Source organism: Panthera onca, chromosome C1 (genome assembly GCF_046562875.1).
Source record: "Panthera onca isolate mPanOnc1 chromosome C1, mPanOnc1 haplotype 2, whole genome shotgun sequence".
Lineage (NCBI taxonomy): Eukaryota > Metazoa > Chordata > Mammalia > Carnivora > Felidae > Panthera > Panthera onca.
Window position 1 is genome coordinate 55,838,722 of NC_138346.1, and position 18,026 is coordinate 55,856,747.

The window sequence follows — 18,026 nt, forward strand, 5'->3', positions numbered from 1 at the left end:
ACTGGATGGGAAAGCAAAAATTAATGAGTTCTTGAGACATTGTGAGGATGAGAATGTCTTGACTATTGTTAGAATAATCTAGAGATAGTGAGGAGTGAATATGCTAGGCCACAGAAACTCAGCAGTATGGGGATGGAGATCTCAAAGCTACTGAATTGCTTTGATGTGCTTAGCGAGTATATGGACAGCAATCAAAGATGGCTTTAAGAGTTTGGAACTGGGTGAATAGAACATAAATTATCCATTTGGCACATATAGAGCATTTTAGAAGCTCTCTCTCTCTTTTTTTTCCCCCTTGGTGGATTGGAGATTTATTATTATTTTATTTTTTATTTTTTAAAATTTACATCCAGATTAGTTAGTAGAAGCTCTCTTTCTTCAGGAGGAGAAGGGGATTGAAATGATAAACTTGGTTCTGGAATGCTGAGTTTGAGGTAGTATATAGACCTCCGAGTTGAAATGTCCTCTAGGCAGCTCCAATGTGGAGCTAGAGCACAGAGAAAAGTCAGCACCAGAGAGCCATCTCTGAGAATCATCCCAGAAGTTACTATTGAAGACAGATAAAAGGAAGAGACTTTGGTAACTGTCTAGTTAATAGTTGAATTCAGAGTTCAAGTTCAATTTAGTACTGGAAATGCTAAACTTGGACTGTAAGATAGAGGAAGCAAATGTTTCCAGAGCTCAACTTGATGGATTAGGATGAGAAACTCTAAAACCTAAATGTGAAAAATAGTAGAGGGTGGCTGAGAAGAAGTGTGGTTAGGGACATAAGAGTGTGAATTCAGAGCCAAAGGGAATTAAAGATGGACCAACATTCAAGAGTGAGGCAGGAGGAGTGAGTAAGCAGAAGAAGGAAGTTTCTTGGCTGCTTAAATATCTGGCCCTATGAAATTTGCTCTCTTTTCTAGGTGACTCTTGCTCAAAGGTTAATTCTTAGACGGCCAACCTGCTTTATTTTGTAGGGTTCTTGTATTATGAGAATAAATACATCCTTAGATGGAGAATGTGGAAAGAGAAGGCTAGAAGGCCAAAGACTGAATCTGGGAATATTAACTTGAATAGGGGTGTCAGAAACACAGAAGGAGAGATAGGAATGTATAGTGTATGTTAGCCAAATATTTAATATCCAGCTGGTGATTAAGTGTTAAAGGCTTTAAAAAGGACAAGGGCTTAGATTAGTTGGTGGATTTTGTGATTTGTTGATCGGGAAGTCATAGACAAGCTTCCAGTGAGCCATTCTTGTAGATTGCAGGTTGTAATCCAAATGACAGGGGGTGAGGACCTGAAGGTAAGCAGATGCAGGTGAAGATGGAAACAGCAATACCAAATGAAAGGGAAAACATTCCCCTCTGGTGGAGAAGAGAAGATCCAGACACAGGAGATAGAAACAATGATGGTGGACAGGAAGAGCCCCATGATCCCACAGAAATGACACAAATGAAAAACCCTAGTACAGGGCTTACCTCCACAGAAAAAACGTGCTTTTTTCCTTGAGCCTGGACAAAAGGATATTGTCCTAGGTACACTGATATTGAGCTAAGATTGAAAATAGATGAGGAAATGTATTAAAATCTTTGATTTATCTTAAAGTTCTCTGAAATCAGAACAGAAACAAGTAAAAAGTCTAGTTAAGCTTTACACAAAAATAACATGTAATGAACAGACAATCCACGTACTGGAGAAAATCTCTGCAAAACATATATATCTGATAAAGGACTGGTATCCAAAATATGTAAAGAACTCCTAAAACACAATAAGCCACAAGCTACTTGATTTAAAAATGGCAAAAGATCTGAACAGATAGCTCACCAATGGCAAATAAATATATTAAAAGATGCTCAACATCCCATGTCATCAGGCAACTGCAAATTTAAACAATGATGAGATATCATGAAACACCTATTAGAATGTTTAAAATTCAAGACACTGACAACAGCAAACACTGACAAGGATGTGGAGTGCCAGGAACTTCCATTCGTTGCTGGTGCAAATGCAAAATTGTACAGCCACTTTGGAAGACAGTTTGGCAGTTTCTTATAAAACTAAAATACTCACTTCATACAATCCAGCAATCATACTCTTGGGTATTAAGCCAGATGAATTGTTAACTTATGTCCACACAAAAACCTGCATGTGACTGTTTACAGCAGCTTTATTCATCATTGCCAAAACATGGAAGCAACCAAGATGTCCTTCAATAGGTGAATGGATAAACAAACTGTGGTACATCCATATAATGGAATATTTTCAGTAATAAAAATAAATGAAAAGCTGTCAAGTCATGAAAAGACATGAAGTCACCTTAAGTGGATATTGCTATGTGACAGAAGCCAATCTGAAGACTACATACTGTGTGATTCTGACTATATGACATTACTGAAAAGATAAAACTGTGGAATCAATAAAAAGATCACTGGCTACCAAAGGTTTGGGGAGATAGAGAGAGGGACGAATAGGCAGAACACAGAGAATTTTTAGGTCACTGAAATGATTCTGTGTGATACTGTAATGGTAGATACATGTCATCATATATTTGTCAAAACCCTTGGACTATGCAACACAGAGAGTAAGCCCTAATGTGGGTTTGGACTTAATGAGACTATGGACTGTAGTTAGTGATAATATATCAATATTGGCTCATTAATTATAACAAATGTACCACACTAATGTAAGATGTTAATACTAGGGAAAACTGTGTGTTTTGGGGGGAGGAAAGGAAGTCTATGGGAAATCTCTGTACCTTCCACTCAACTTTCCTGTGACCTAAAACTGCTCTAAAAAATAAAGTCTATTAATTAAAAAAAAAAAAAGACTGAAAAACCTTGAAAACAATATTACAAGTGAAAGCAGACAGACACAAAAGGCCACATATTATATGAGTCCATTTATATGAAATGTCTACTACTTTAAGAACCAGGAGTTATACAAAAGAAAGAGCTAGATAAATAAGATGGTGAAAGAAGGATCCTGCTACTGACAGGAGGACATAGTGTGAATATGTTTCAAATTCAAAGAAAGACTAATGTGTTTCTCATCAGAAAATAGCCTTAGAGAATTTTTCTGTTCATACATTTATTATGATATAATAGGATTTTTCCAGCATCAAGGTGTTGATACCAACACTAAATTACTAGGCAGTACAGCTTTCTGCAATTATACCTGTGCTTGGTAATTGGGGAAATCATAACGACCTTAAAAGCTAAAACTCAAGAATGCCTGGATCAAACTGTAGCTCAAATTGACTTCTTACACAAACTCTAAGTTACAAAAATGGATGGAGCAAATAGCCAGGATGAAATATGTAGGTCAACCTGCTTATAAAAATAACCTTGACAGAGTTATATAGATAGATATTGTTGTAAAATTTCTTTATACAGTGAGAGGGAGTAGGCCAAGTTTACTGAGCCGTAATATCTACTTATCTTTGATGAAGCAATCATAGCTTGTAGGGCTGTTGGACTGTATCACAGAGATGCCAATTGTTAATTATCGAGTAAGATTCATGATTTGCGAAAATGGAAGATGATTATTATTTTTAGAATAAAAAGAGTGCGTACTAAGCCGTAAGAAGTAGAATGTCCAGTAAAAGATAAGTGAAAGACACAAAGAGGCTATATTAAAAACAGATAGCTAAGAAATTATGGAAATTATAACCAACAAATATTATATTAGGAAATTATTATCAGTATCACTAATAAACAAATGTAAGTTAATGCAAAAGTAAATGCTGATTTAATCTGTCAGACAAGATTTAAAAAGAATAATAATATCCAATGTTGTATGAGTAGAGGTAAATGAATTCTCTGATGACTGTTAGTGGGAGTATTAATTGGTAGAGAATTTTTGGAGGAGGAGTTGGCAGTTGCTGTTAAGATGTTTTTTTAATGCAAATTTTCTTCAACCAAAATTTCACTTCTAGGAATCTGTCCAACAGAAGTATTGTCCAAGTGCACAAAGATGTGTTTACAAGAAAGTTCATGGCAGTGTTATTTGTATTAGAGAAAAATTGGAAACAACATGAATGTCTCCTCATAGAATATTCCACGGAGATGAAAAGGAATTAAGTAGATTTCTTTGAACTGACACGTAAAGTTTTCCAAGAGATATTGCCAAGTGATACAGAAGGTATAAAACATAACTTATAGTGTGATCCCACTTGTGTTTACAAACACCCCCAGAACTAAATATTGTTAAGTTGGCAGTTAATTAAAAAAGGTCTAGAAGAATGCACTGTGAATGCCTCTTAGGGTTGTTCCTTGGGGGAGGAGTAGGGCAGAATAGGAAATGAAGAGGCATCTGTAGTTATTTTATTGTATACACTTTTATACTGTTTGATTTTTTTTAAGTTTATTTATTTATTTTTGAGAGAGAGAGAGAGAGAGAGCAAGAGAGAGAATCCCAAGTAGGCTCTGAGCTGTCAGTGCAGAGCTGGATGTACGACAAACCGTGAAATCATGACCCAAGCCGAAATCAAGAGTCAGATGCTCAACCAACTGAGCCACCCAGGAGCCCCTATACTGTTTGATTTTTTAAACAAAAACTAAAAATTTGTGTAATGTTAGGAGTTATTTAAAAATGTACATACATATTAATGAATTAATATTAGTAAATATTAATGAGAATATTTCCTGGTGCAGAGAAGTGCTATGTAAGTGTGTGTTAAATAAATTAGTTCAAATGTTAGGGCTTTATCCTGAGAAGATAATTATGGGATGTGTAAACATTTAATTTCTAGAATGTTTAACTCTAAGATTATTAAAGTTAGAAATGACCTAAATGCCCAGCAGATGATTGACTAAAAAATATTAATTCACACAATGAGTAGGATTTTTGAATGATAATTTTTAACAGCTATATGGAGGTATGTTTTACATGTCATAAAATGCACCCATTTCAAAGAGCGATTCAGTGATTTTTAGTAACTCCATGAGTAGTGCAACCATCAGCATAAATCAGTTTTAGCACATACCCCCAGTGAGATCCCTTATCCCATTTACAGTTAATCTCATTACCACCACTAGTCCAGGCACCAGTAATCTACTTTCTTTCTCTATAAAATTTCTTTTTCTGCACTATACAATGGGATATTTTGCATCCACAGACATTGGTCATAATAAGTGATAGCTGGTTACAAAAGGGGAAAAAGCAGATAAAATATTACATATAGGATTAGCCTCGTTGAGTTTATATGAAGAGAGAGAGAGATGAAAATTTGAATGTTAGTTTCCAAAATGTTAATAGTGGTTACCCCTGAGTGGTAGAAATATGAGTGCTTTTTTTTTTCTTTTTTCTGTTGAAATATTATGATCTGAAAAGCACAATATAAATGATCTTGGAATGGACATGGCTCCTGCAATATGTTCTTTCAATGAAGTGTCTGTGCATAAGAGGGTGGGAATTTAGAAGTGCCTTTGGATATGAGTGGGTTGTTTTTCTAAAGTCTCTCAGGTGGGAGCAAATAGGAATAAGGTTATCAGGTGATACAATTAGTACCTGCAAGATTCAGTTGCTCAGCAGACCAGCACCTGCAAAAAGTCAAGGAAAATGGGCACTCATGGTTCAAGGCTGCCTACCAGGAATTGGCCTCAGCCTGTCTACCCTTGGATGAACTTGGCCTCTTAGGGATATTTTAGCCAATACTAGCCTCAGAAAGAGAGGTGAGATAGCTGAAGGGTACTCATTCCAGTTCCCCTGGGGTCCCCCACTTTGATACCCACCAGGGCAGAAGCGGAAACACCTATGTCCCCCTCTCCTAAGAACGGAAACAGAAGAGTAAGTTTCTCCTTTTCCTTTATTTGCTGCCTTGCTCTTCCTCATCTTTTGTGAATAAAATGCACCCCACATTCTCTTTAGTGTTCTTTTTTTTAATTGTTTTTATTGTTTATTTTTATTTATTTTTGAGAGAGAAACAGAGCATGAGTGTGGGGGAGGGCAGAGAGAGAGAGAGGGAGACACAGAATCTGAAAGATGCTCTAGGCTCTGAGCTGTCAGCACAGATCCCGATATGGGGCTCAAACTCTGGAATGGTGAGATCATGACCTGAGCCAAAGTCGGATGCCTAACTGACTGAGCCACCCAGGTGTCCCTAGAGTGTTTATACTTAAAGCGAACAGTTTCCAAAAGTATGTGTTGGATTGTCTATTCCATGCCAATGTTCTTTTAAACCAAGTTGGTACTTGGGGTGCCTGGGTGGTTCAGTCGGTAAAGTGTCCAACTTTGGCTCATGTCAGAATCTCGCTGTTCATGAGTTCAAGTCCCACATCAAGCTCTGTGCTGACAGCTCGGAGTCTGGAGCCTGCTTTGGATTCTGTGTCTCCCTCTCTCTCTGCCCCTTCCCCACTCGACTCTCTCTCAAAAATAAATAAACATTAAAACATTTTTTTAAAAGTTGGTACTTTATGTATGTCTCTATTTATTTTGGGGAGGCTGTTTTCTTCAAAGAGGGCACAGCATGATAAGAGAAAGGCATGCTTCAGCCAAGTGTGTGTACTTTGATGTGAGGTGACAAGATTCATGCAGGATTCTTATTCTTGAAATAAACACCTGACCTATTGCTTTTATTGAATTTGCTTAGAAACAAAATTGCAGTGAACCGAACTATACCTCTGGAAGCAGGAATTTCCTCTGGAGACTCTAGAAAACTTCAAACTCATTTTTTTACTCTTTTAAATATTATCTTCCTAAAATATGGAAAGTATTTCATAATGTGAGAATAATGTGACTACATCCATATTTTGATACCTTATTTTCCAAATTACTTGAAGAGCTTATTTCGTGTTTGAGTTACAACACTCCCGGTTTCCAATCAGGTGGCTCCACCCAGCTCAGTGAAGTTTTGCCTTATAGTTACTGCCAGAGGGGGCGGAAGGGACCTGCTAGTGCAACTTACAGGGTCTGCACAGAGAAAGGAGATGCTACATGATGGTGGGAAGACCTTGTCTCACCCGTGACCTTAGCTGATAGTGATGTGGCTCTTCAAGCTATTTGCCTTCAGGAGTGGAGTCCATAAAGGGGGTGGCCCCAGGCCTCTCACAGAATCTCCAGTGTAGACCTCCACTGTCCTTTAATGATGTATTATTGGACGGGACCAGCCCTGGAGGCTTTAACAGTCTTTCTCTGTGATCTGTAAGTTTTGAAAGGTTCAGTATCTACTGTCTTTCTTTAGGACGTTGATGCAAGGTCCCAGTGCTCACATTTTATGCTTATTAGTGATACTTTTCATGAGTTTCCAGGGCTAGAGGGACTTTTCCACGCTATTTAATGATTTTCAGTTTAACTCTCTTTCTGAGTGGGATGTTGTAAAGATTAATTAGCCAATGTTCATAAAGTGCTTTCAAGCTGAAAAGTACTGCACAAGGGTGTGCAGACTCATTAGCTTCTTAGTCATTAAGGCTTTTTAGACCTTTTGGCATTCAGAAACTAGACAGTGAAGGCCAAATTCGTATTTTTTCTTGGAGGAGGGGGACCTAAAAAAGAGCAGAATAGAGTAGTATCCCTCTTTCTTTTTTGAAAAAAAAGACATCTGTTGCACTGGGACTGGAAAAAAGATTAAGATTTTTCATCATCTCCTATATCCATACTGCTTCTGCTGCTTCTTACTCCCTCCTTTCAAAATGTGTTTATCTGATTCTTCTGCACATTTGTTTAGAAACTCTATGATTATATTGTCATGTAGGTATCCATAGTGGAACTGATTCTGGCCTCAGAGCGCTGAATTGTTGTACTGATAAATGACACAGGGTAGGTAGAGCATTCCCTTTGTAAATAAAGATTCCCCTCTCGGTTTGCAATGTGTCAAAAAGGTGTAATATTGTCTCCATCCTCAGTAGTATTTGCTCAATATATTTAGAGTTCTATATGATTTAGTTAAGCCTGTGACTGAGGCTGGAAAAGTACAGACTGGCCACCAAAGACATAAAGAGTTTCTAAGAGAAGCCGGGGACAAAGATGGATAATGTACAATGAATTAGATTGACAGTGGACATTTTAGCAGCATCAGCTGCACATGATGGGGGAATAATATGAGAGACAGTGGTCAATCTAGAATTGTATAGCAAACTAAATTACCTTTTAAGATTGATCATAAATAAAGACATTTCTATACAAACAAAACACATTTACCACGAATACTAAAGGATATTCTAAAGGATTCGAAAAGAGAAAATTATTTCAGAAGGAAACAAGAAGAGGCTAGAAGGAACAAAGAGGAAAAAATTGGGAACCATGTGGGTAAATCTAAAAAAGCATTAGGTAATAATAATAATGTCCAATTTGCAGTAACAAAACAAGGTATAAGTAAAAAAAGCAAAAAAGTAACATGTACAATGGGAAAGTTAAAGTATTCAACCTTCTTATCTTATTTGGAAGGAGGCTAAAGATATTAAAATTAGATTTTATTAAGTATGCACATAGACTTTCTAGTTTTAATCACTAAAATAAAAGAAATGTAATGTAGTGGGGGAGGGGAATCAATGGAATGAGAAAATAAAATCGATAGCAACTGGCTCAATAAAAAGGTAATAAATAAATTTACCATGGATCTTAGTAATTTCTCCTGGGCTCTTACTTTACAATTACAACTACTAAGTAACTATGTTGTAGAGTTCATATCAATATACCAACAGGACAAATGAAAAATAAAATAGTCTTACTGATATGTGAACAGCTATTTCTGGCTTGGGATAGTGTTCAGTAACAGCATCATTTTGATAACACAGGACATGGATTATAGCAGAGGAACCTCAAATATAGAGAACACAGATCTTTCATAATGGACAGTAAGCTTGCCTGACCTCTACTCCAGAGAATATTATCTTAATTATACTTTATATTAAACAAGTCTGCTCTTTGCTCTGGAAGAAGACACTTTTTTCCAAGGCCATTCATTATACAAACACCTTTGAAATATAGAGCAGTGCCTTTGTTTTTACGTTGTGCAGAAATGTGAGAGAACCATGGAGAGATATCTCCCAAAAAGTTTGGATAAGTTTGTAAAGCCCAGTTTTCTTATCTGAAAAATAGAATGAATGGTATAGCATATGTAGTTACAAGGATCAGATAATATAGTATGTATAAAATGCTTAATGTCATATCCAAGGACTTTGTCAATATCGATTACTACTATAAATGATTATTTCTTGAGTAAAATGTGAGCATGTTTATTGAATTCTTTGTTTTCTCCAGCAAGTAGAATATTACAGCTCATAGATGTTTCTACTTATCACCAAGTATTAGAATTAAAAAGGATTAGGAAGATTGCCCAGCGAAACCAGGCATTTTACAGATAAGGAAATAGGTTCAGAAAGGTTAAGTGACTTGTTGGCTTTCACACAGAACAGCCATATAAAGGACAATGGTCATCTAATTTAATAGTCACATAATTTTTAACAAGGCCCAGTGCTTGGAGCTCAATAAATATTGGCATTACAAAGGAATTGAAGCAAGCCTATGATATATTAGAAAACATTTCACATATTTATTTGGTCATTCTCTTCTACATACTTGCTTGACCTCTGAACCACCTTAAACTTGGCCCCTGAAGGCAAATAAATACAGGAAGAATGAGAGGAAAGGAGAAAGGAAGCCAGGAAGTCAAGAAGGAAAGAGAAAGAGAGAGAAGAAGGAAGGAAAGAGGAAGGAAGGAAGGAAAAAAGAAAAGGAAAGGAAAGAAAGAGAGGGAGGAAGGAAGGGAGGGAGGGAGGAAGGAAGAAAAAAAGAAAGAGAAAGAAAGAGAAAGAAAAAAGAAAGAAAGAGAAAGAAAGAAAAGGAGAAAAATAAAATAACCTGTATCCCCTCCTTCCCTCCACCTCCATCATAGTCACTGTCTCCAGAGCAGAGTCAAAACAACAACAACAACAACAACAACAACAACAACAACAACAACAACAGGAAACTACAAGAAAAGTGTTGTGTGTGTAGGTGATGTTGAAAGTGGTCCCATTCTGGCTAAAGGCAGGGAAATTCTGGCAGAATGTCTGGCAGCTTTATGTCAACAGCTTTATCTTGGCTTACCAACAAACTTCCTAAGGCATGAGGGGGAGTAGTAAGGAAGAGGAATGAGGGGGCGACAGAAATAGCATCCAGTTCTAGGAGGCACCATGTTGTAAGACATGATCATGAGTTGTAGCATAAGATGACCTGAGTTCCTGTGTGAGTTTGAGCAAGTTACTGAATTCCCTGATCTCTAAAATGTACTTAAAATTTTTCCATGACAAGTTGATGTGCCATTCAAATAAAGAAATGAAGTGAGAGTGTCTGGCACCTCATTAAATAGAAGGTCCTCATTAAATAGAAGTTGGAATCAAATTCATTGAAGGAATTTATCCAGGAAAGATCCGTAAAAATCAGCCAGCTCACTGGTTTTGTACTTCTGCTTAATACCAATTCCGTCATTTCTCTGTTTTCTATAAGAGTGGTGTCACAGCATTGGCTTCTACGGCATTGTGAAATACTTTCTGGGACCTGAGGTCACAGCTGAATATGCCCAGGTAGCCAAAGCAAGATCTAATAGGAAAGCAATGATAAGGAATGTGGATTGTTCTTCATCTTTTGTCTTTCTCAAGCCTGCTGCAAAAACACCTCCCACTCTGGGTAATTCTTTTCTGGGTGTCCCCGGGGTGTCTCACACTGTTCCTGCCATTCTTATCCCTCGCCTGTGGTAAACTCTTCTAGGAATTGGGAGCTGCTCTGTTTTGTCGCTGCTCTGTTTTGTCACTGCTCTAGGGTACCCCTTCACAGGACCTTGTAGTGTGTGTGTGTGTGTGTGTGTGTGTGTGTGTGTGTGTGTGTGTGAGAGAGAGAGAGAGAGAAAGAGAGAGAGATTGAGAGAGAGAGAGAGAAAGAGAGAGAGAAAGACAGACAAATAAGGAGACAGAGGGAGGAAGAAACATGCACTTTTCTATCTGCTTTAGAGGAGTCCCAAAGCAATATTACTTGTCCCAATGTGCTATGTTGTAAAGAGTTTAGGGAAATAGTTCTTTTGGTTTTTACTTGGGGTATTTTCTCTCCCTTTGGAATCAGAGATTCTGGAATGAATTTGAGTGAGAGTGCCAGGCAGTACTGAAAATCAGTGATACTGAAATGATGAGAAAGTCTTTGTTGGGATCGAGCCCACCACACCTAGCTGTTTCTTCCCATCGGAGAAGTGTTCTCTTAAAGAATCCCCAGCCTTTCCTCAAACAGGCTTCAGTAGGACATCCCACAAATTTGCATTCAATCCAGTTATGTCAACCGAACGGTGGGCACATTTTGAGCTCTTTTGCTTCAGGCTACTAGGCCCTCAGGTTGCTAAATTCCTACTGGGCCCTTGCATACTTCAATCTGTAGCTGACAGTGCCAGGGTCAAGCTGAGATCCCCACTACAGATAACTTATGTGCAAAGAAATTGACTCACAGCCTGCTTGCCTCCAAATGTGAATGTGGGCACTTGCCTTAGATTGTAGATATATAAATTTATTCATTTATTCCTTTTTCATTGATCAGAGAAGGAATGCACAGATGATGTAGATACAGTTCCTGTATCATAGTCATCATAACCTGTTGCTTCACTTTATATGCTCATAGATGTGACTGTCCATGGTTAAAGCTTCACTGAGACCATGTTATAGTTAACTCTGAAAAATATCCTTTCCAAAGTTAAAATACTAGTATCAACAATTCCATACTCAATTTCTGTGATTGAAAACAAAGTATTATGATCAGGCCAATGCAGTGAATGTGGAATTTGGTGCAGTGATGTTTTAATGTTTTTAACACTCTCTTTGCCCCCAGGTTATGCAGATGTATCTTCCATTTTGTGGAATTGCCATATCTAATGCTCAGCTATTTGCTGCCTCAAGGAAAGAGTATGAAAGAAGCAGGGTGAGTGGAAAGAAACACTGTTGACAACCCTCAAAGCTCTCTGACTTTCGAGTGTCTGTGAGTCATCATGTCTTTTAAAAACAGCAGATGATCTTTGAATAGTCCAGGAATCCTTTTAATTTGTTTAATCCTTCAAATTTATGGTTGAAGATACCTATAAGCAATAAGTCCAAATGGAAGTGGATACATATTCTCTGTTGTTGTTTGGGGAAATAGTACCAGCTTCTTTTAAAAATGAAATTAATTTCAGGGAGCCCGGGTGGCTCAGTTGGTTAAGTGTCCAACTCTTGATCTCAGCTCAGGTCCTGATCTTACAGTTCCTGAGATAGAACCCCGCATCAGGCTCTGCTGACAGCATGGGGCCTGCTTGGAATTCTCTCTCTCTCCCTCTCTCTGCCCCTCCCGCATTCACACACTCTCTCAACATATATAAATAATCTTTAAAAAAAATGAAATTAATTCACATCTATACTGTAAGGCAGCAGATATACTCTTACTTATGGCTTTGAGACAATAACACACTAAATTGTATAATTTAGTTCCTTTAAGAAGCAAGGTATGTTACAAATGATTTCACCCCATCTCATAAATTTTGCTTTTGAATTCAAAGTTTTTCTGGAAGAGCGTCACAAGATGGCTGGACAATAATGCAAACACTTTTATAGGATTATAAAGACACACACAAAGAGGGATTGATCTCCTATACCTTCACCAGCTTTAGAGTTAAATAGGAAAGAAAGAGAGGAAAGAAGGAGGAGAGAAAGAGGAATAGCAGGTGGGCCGATAAAAAAAATTCTAAAGTATCAAATAGAGATCAAATTATATTAAGTTTATTATACCTTTTTTAATTTTTATTTTTTATTTTTTAAGTAATCTTTCCACCCAATGTGAGACTCGAACTTATGACTTGAGAGATGAAGAGATGTCCGTGCCACTGACCAGGGACTTGTTATACTTTTATTTTATTTTATTTATTTATTTATTTATAACTTTTTTAATGTTTTTTTTTATTTTTAAGAGAGAGAGAGAGCCAGAGTGTGAGCAGGGGAGGGGCAGAGAGGGAGACACAGAATCTGAAGCAGGCTCCAGGCTCTGAGCTGTCAGCACAGAACCTGACACAGGTTTCGAACCCATGAGCTGTGAGATCATGACCTGAGTAGAAGTCTAACACTCAAACAACTGAGCCACCCAGGTGCCCCATTGTTATACGTTTAAATACATGGAGATTACTGCCACAACTTAGAAATTTATTTAACAAGGTTTCAAAAAGTTAGAAATCCTCAGCTAATTAGTAATCAAATTGACTAAAAGTTTCATTGGCTAAGCATTATGATTTATGAATATTTCACAGCCAACAGATGCACACAACAGATTACTATAGCCATCTTCTTTAACATAGCATACCACACCATTTCTCTGACTTGGATCCTGTTTTCATCATCAGCCCCATGGCTTACCATTTTCCTCCTTTCATTTGGCACTCCAGCAATAGTCCCCTGTTGCCAGAATACAGCCTGTTACTTTACTTTCTTATACCTTTAGCCACATTCCTCCCTCTGCCTTCAGTGCATCATGTCCACCTTTTCCTCCCACTACCACCTGCCTTACAGATCCTTCAGGACCCAGCTCAGCCTTCTAGTTAATCCTCCCTTCCTTTCTTCTCGTCATTCCTTGTATATATTGCCATTATTCTACTTGTGGACACTTATCACACTGTATAATATTTATTGGTGGCATTCTTCTCCACCTACATTTTGAAGTCTCTAAGGGATGCTTCATGTATTATTGATCTTTACATCCTCACGTTTAGCACAATTTATTTACCTGTTCAGCACATTTATTGTGTGATGTTCTTCAGACACTGTGTGTCCGAAGTCCCTGCCCTCATAGAACTTACTATTCTAGTGGAAACAATAGATAGTAGGCAAGCAAACAAATAAAAAATAATATAGTATCAGGTAGTGATAAGTGCTATAACAAGTGAAATGAGATAAAGGGATAGGAATTGGTCACTGAAGGATAGTTTGGGAGGATGTTTATTTCAGATCATGATCAAGAAGTTCTCTATAGGATGTTATTTGAACAGAGACCTAAATGAAATGAAGGAGCAAAACCACACAAAGATCAGGGAAGAGCATTCCAGATGGTGGAAATATCAAGTGGAAAGGCACCGCGGCAGGTGAAAGCTTGATCCATGCGTCTGGAGAGTAGAGAGGAAGGACTCAAATAACCAAAGCAATCCTGAGAAAGAAAAACAAAGCTGGAGGCATCACACTTCCTGATTTCAAACTATAATGCAAAGCTATTGTAATCAAAACAATATGGTACTGGCACTAAAAACAGACACAAGACCAGTGGAATAGAATTGAGAGCCCCAAAATAAACCCATGCTTGTAAGTTAACATATATAGGATAAAGAGGCAAGAATACTTAATGGGGAAGAGATAGTTTTTCTAATAAATGGTGATGAGAAAACTAGATAGTCACATGGAAAAAATGAAATCAGACCCCTACCTTACACCACTCACAAAAATTAACTTGAATTAAAGATATAAGTGTAGGACATGAAACTAAAACTTCTAGAAGAAACATAGGAGAAAAGCTCCGTCAATTTTTTGACTCTAATGCAAAAGCACAAGCAAAAACAAAACAAAAAAAACAAGAATAAACTAGAGGGACCGCATCAAACTAAAAAGCTTCTGCACAGCAAAAGAAACCATCAACAAAATGAAGAAGAAGCCTATGGAATGGGAGAGAATACTTGCAAATTGTAATTATGTGAGGTGATGGACGTGTTAACTAACTTTATTGTAGCAATCATTTCACAGTATGTGCATGTATCAAACCATCATATTGTACACCTTAAACTTACACAAAGTTATATTTCAGCTATATCTTAATAGAGCTAGGGAAAAAAAGAAATAATGTGGCTGGAATTAGGGCAGTGAAAAGTGAGAGATTCCTCCCAAAATTGGCAGTGAAATGTACAAAGCTTATTGATGTGGGAAATGAGTGAAAATGACTTTTGGCTTGTACAGATGGCAAGTAAACAGCTGGGTACAGGAGTCTAAAGGTCTGGTGAGATGTCAGGACTCAAGATTCATATTTAGGAACTATCAGTATATATAGATGGCATTTAAAAGTAGGGCACCAGTTTGGGTAATCTGGAGGAGAATATGTGGATAAGAGAAGGGAAGAGGTCCAAGGATGAGCCCAGGAACAAAAGAAGGCACTAGAAGGAGCGGGAGGGGGAAATACAAGTGAAATAAAGAAATGGGGAGTGTTCAGCTGTATGAATGGTCTCTAATGTCTATTGAATTGCCTATCATCCTAGATTTCCTTCTCTTTTTCTCCCATCGTGGAACTAGTCTGTATTGTTATTTGTGAAACTTTTATCACTTGTTAGTAAAGCAGCAATTTTTAATTAGAAACAGTAAAATTACTATGATGTGCTTTGTCAGTGCAAGACTCAAGGCACAATTAGTTTTTCCTCTGAGATAAATGTTCTTGTATATGGGTCCCAGAGGCCCTATCCACGCAGTCACAACAAATTGAAAAGTTAAATAATTGTTCAGTTAATATGATCCATCTGAAGAAATAGTCTAGATGATTAAGGAAATAATGGTTTCCCCCTTAATAACAGGGAATTGTGTTGGTAATTATTTAGACAATTGCCTCATTTTTAATGTTATATTTAAGTATGAAATTATTGCACATTGCCTTCTTAACAGCAGTTTGCTGTCCAAATGCCAAACAGTCAGGATACACTCAAAACTTTTTTCACCTCCTGGTGTTTCTCCACATCAGGATCATAGAGCTACCCAGGGCCTTTAGCCACATTCACAAGCTCTCTTTAGAGAAAATGCTACCAAGGATATTTGATCCTCTTTGAGATGCTCAGTGAACTAGACTCATTTCATGGATCTCTTAACTCATTCAAATGCTTTTCTACCTGAACAGACTCAGAGAAGAAATTTTCACATGTTTCCAATGGTTTCAGGACAAATCAAATTCATTACTAAAGTTGACAATTGGTCATATCCCTGGGATGATCATCAACACCATCTACCTGAATAGATGTTAATTTGAAAACCCACAAAATCCTTTTGTGAGAGGTCAGACCTGAGAGTGTACATCTCATTAAGTTCTACTGAACAAAGCACCCTCTGGACAATTCACTGGCTGTGTAATTTTCTTATTGCTCTCTGATAGAAGCATAATATCTATTACCTGTACATAGCCCACTTTTCTGAAATCTCTGGAAAGAGCCATGTAATTAAAAAGTCCAAATAAATATTATTTCAATGCAAAAATTGCAAGTTAACTTAGCTGGATAAAATAACAGGTTATTGCAATTTGATTTTTAAATGAGTATGCAGTTTTCAAGTTAGAATTTTAAGGGTTTTTTTCTTTAGTTTGTGTGCTTTTCATTCTGTTGTTTTAACAGAAATTTTAATGGTACTTTCTTTCCTGAGATATATAATAGTATTTAAATGTTTTCCTGCGCAGGTGGAATGAAAGAATACTTCTTGTGTAGAGGGATTAATGAGGGTTTTATATATATATAAATATATATGTGTAATATATATACTAATATATATGTGTATATATATTAATATATATACACATATAAATATATGTGTGTAATATATATGTGTAATATATATGTGTATGTATATAAAATATATATGTGTAATATATATATTAATCCATATATATATGGATTAATGAGGGATATATATATATATATATATATATATATATACATATATATAGTGGTGAATGCTAATTAAGCTTCAGAGCCATATATATATATATATATATATATATATATATATATATATATAGCTATATGTAGGATTCATATGGGATTATATGGATTGGCACTATTTTCAAGTTGTGTTTTCCAGCTCAAAACTCTGTGATAAAACAAAATGATGGAACATTTCAAAACAATCATGAATGCTTTAAAAATTAGCCACACGGGCACCTGGGTGGCTCAGTTGGATAAGTGGCTGACTTCAGCTCAGGTCATGATCTCGCGGTTCTTGGGTTCAAGTCCCACATTCAGGCTCTGTGCTGGCACCTCGGAGCCCGGACTGTCCTTTGGATTCTGTGTCTCCCTCTCTCTCTGTCCCTCCCCTGCTTGTGCTGTCTCTCTCTCAAAAATAAATAAACATTAAAACATGTTTTTAATTAGCCACACAAATATATTTATATTTTATTATAGCAAAGACAAAATGGAATTTTGAGAGGAAAAAAACCATTTTTATTCAGTCCTATACCCACCTAGATATATCCATTTCATCTTTCCTAGGCTTTGCTAGAGGTTGTTAATGACCTATTTGAAGAACAGACTGACCTGGAGAAAATTGTCAAGAAAATAATGCATCGGGCCCAAACTCTGTTGAAATGTGAACGCTGTTCTGTTTTACTCCTGGAGGACATTGAATCACCAGTAAGTCATTTTTTATCTGTCACCTAGAGTTGCAGACTGCATTAATGGAATAAAGTGTAGTTTGTTTGTAATTCAGCTTGTGAAATCATGACTCAAACCACTCCCTTCATGACTCTTCTAACCATGAGATGGCTTTTTGTAAAACTAAAGTTTTTTAATTTCTTTTACATGTATTTTCAGTCTTGTGTTGCGTCATCTTAGAAACATGGACTCTTAGGTTGGTGGGGGCCCTTAGAGGTCTATCCCAGTCCTGAGTATTTACAGATGAGGGAACTGAGGGGTTGGATGGTTTGCCCTGTCCCTCCCAGATGCATAGACATTAACTTAGGTGCCAAGCTCCTATCGTATTCACCCAGTGCGAAGAAGGCCCTTGGCATCTATGGGTGTGGATTGCAGTCCAGATGATGCTCCACAGTCCTCTTATCAGGAGGAGGAAGCAAAAAAATGCTGGAGAAGCAGTGCCTTTGCTTTTGGAGCTCGGGCAGATTGTACTTGAGCTGAGTGGAGTGACAAGCCTCAGCTGGGCTGTGCTCTGCAGCAAAGGTCTGAACTGCAGTCTCCAAGTTCTCTTACAGTCGCTTTGGAGCTGGGGACACTTGCACAGAACATGGGGCAGGTGGAGGAGGCTCCCTGCTCTTCACTGCAGGGGGTCCTGGTACTCCAAAGGCAAGTGGCAAGCTAGTTCAAGGCCTCAGGTCTGCAGCACCTT

The 18,026-nt window shown here is 37.4% G+C and overlaps 1 protein-coding gene across 3 annotated transcripts in view; it reads left to right on the plus strand.

Annotated features, from left to right (window-relative positions):
- The window catches only part of PDE11A (phosphodiesterase 11A), a 413,214-nt gene that overhangs the window by 164,977 nt on the left and 230,211 nt on the right, over positions 1-18,026 (plus strand). For all 3 annotated transcript variants that reach the window (XM_060621932.3, XM_060621931.3, XM_060621933.3), the window contains exons 3-4: positions 11,770-11,859; positions 17,177-17,317. In XM_060621932.3, coding sequence (XP_060477915.1) covers positions 11,770-11,859; positions 17,177-17,317 — 231 coding nt within the window. The remainder of the gene's footprint in view (positions 1-11,769; positions 11,860-17,176; positions 17,318-18,026) is intronic.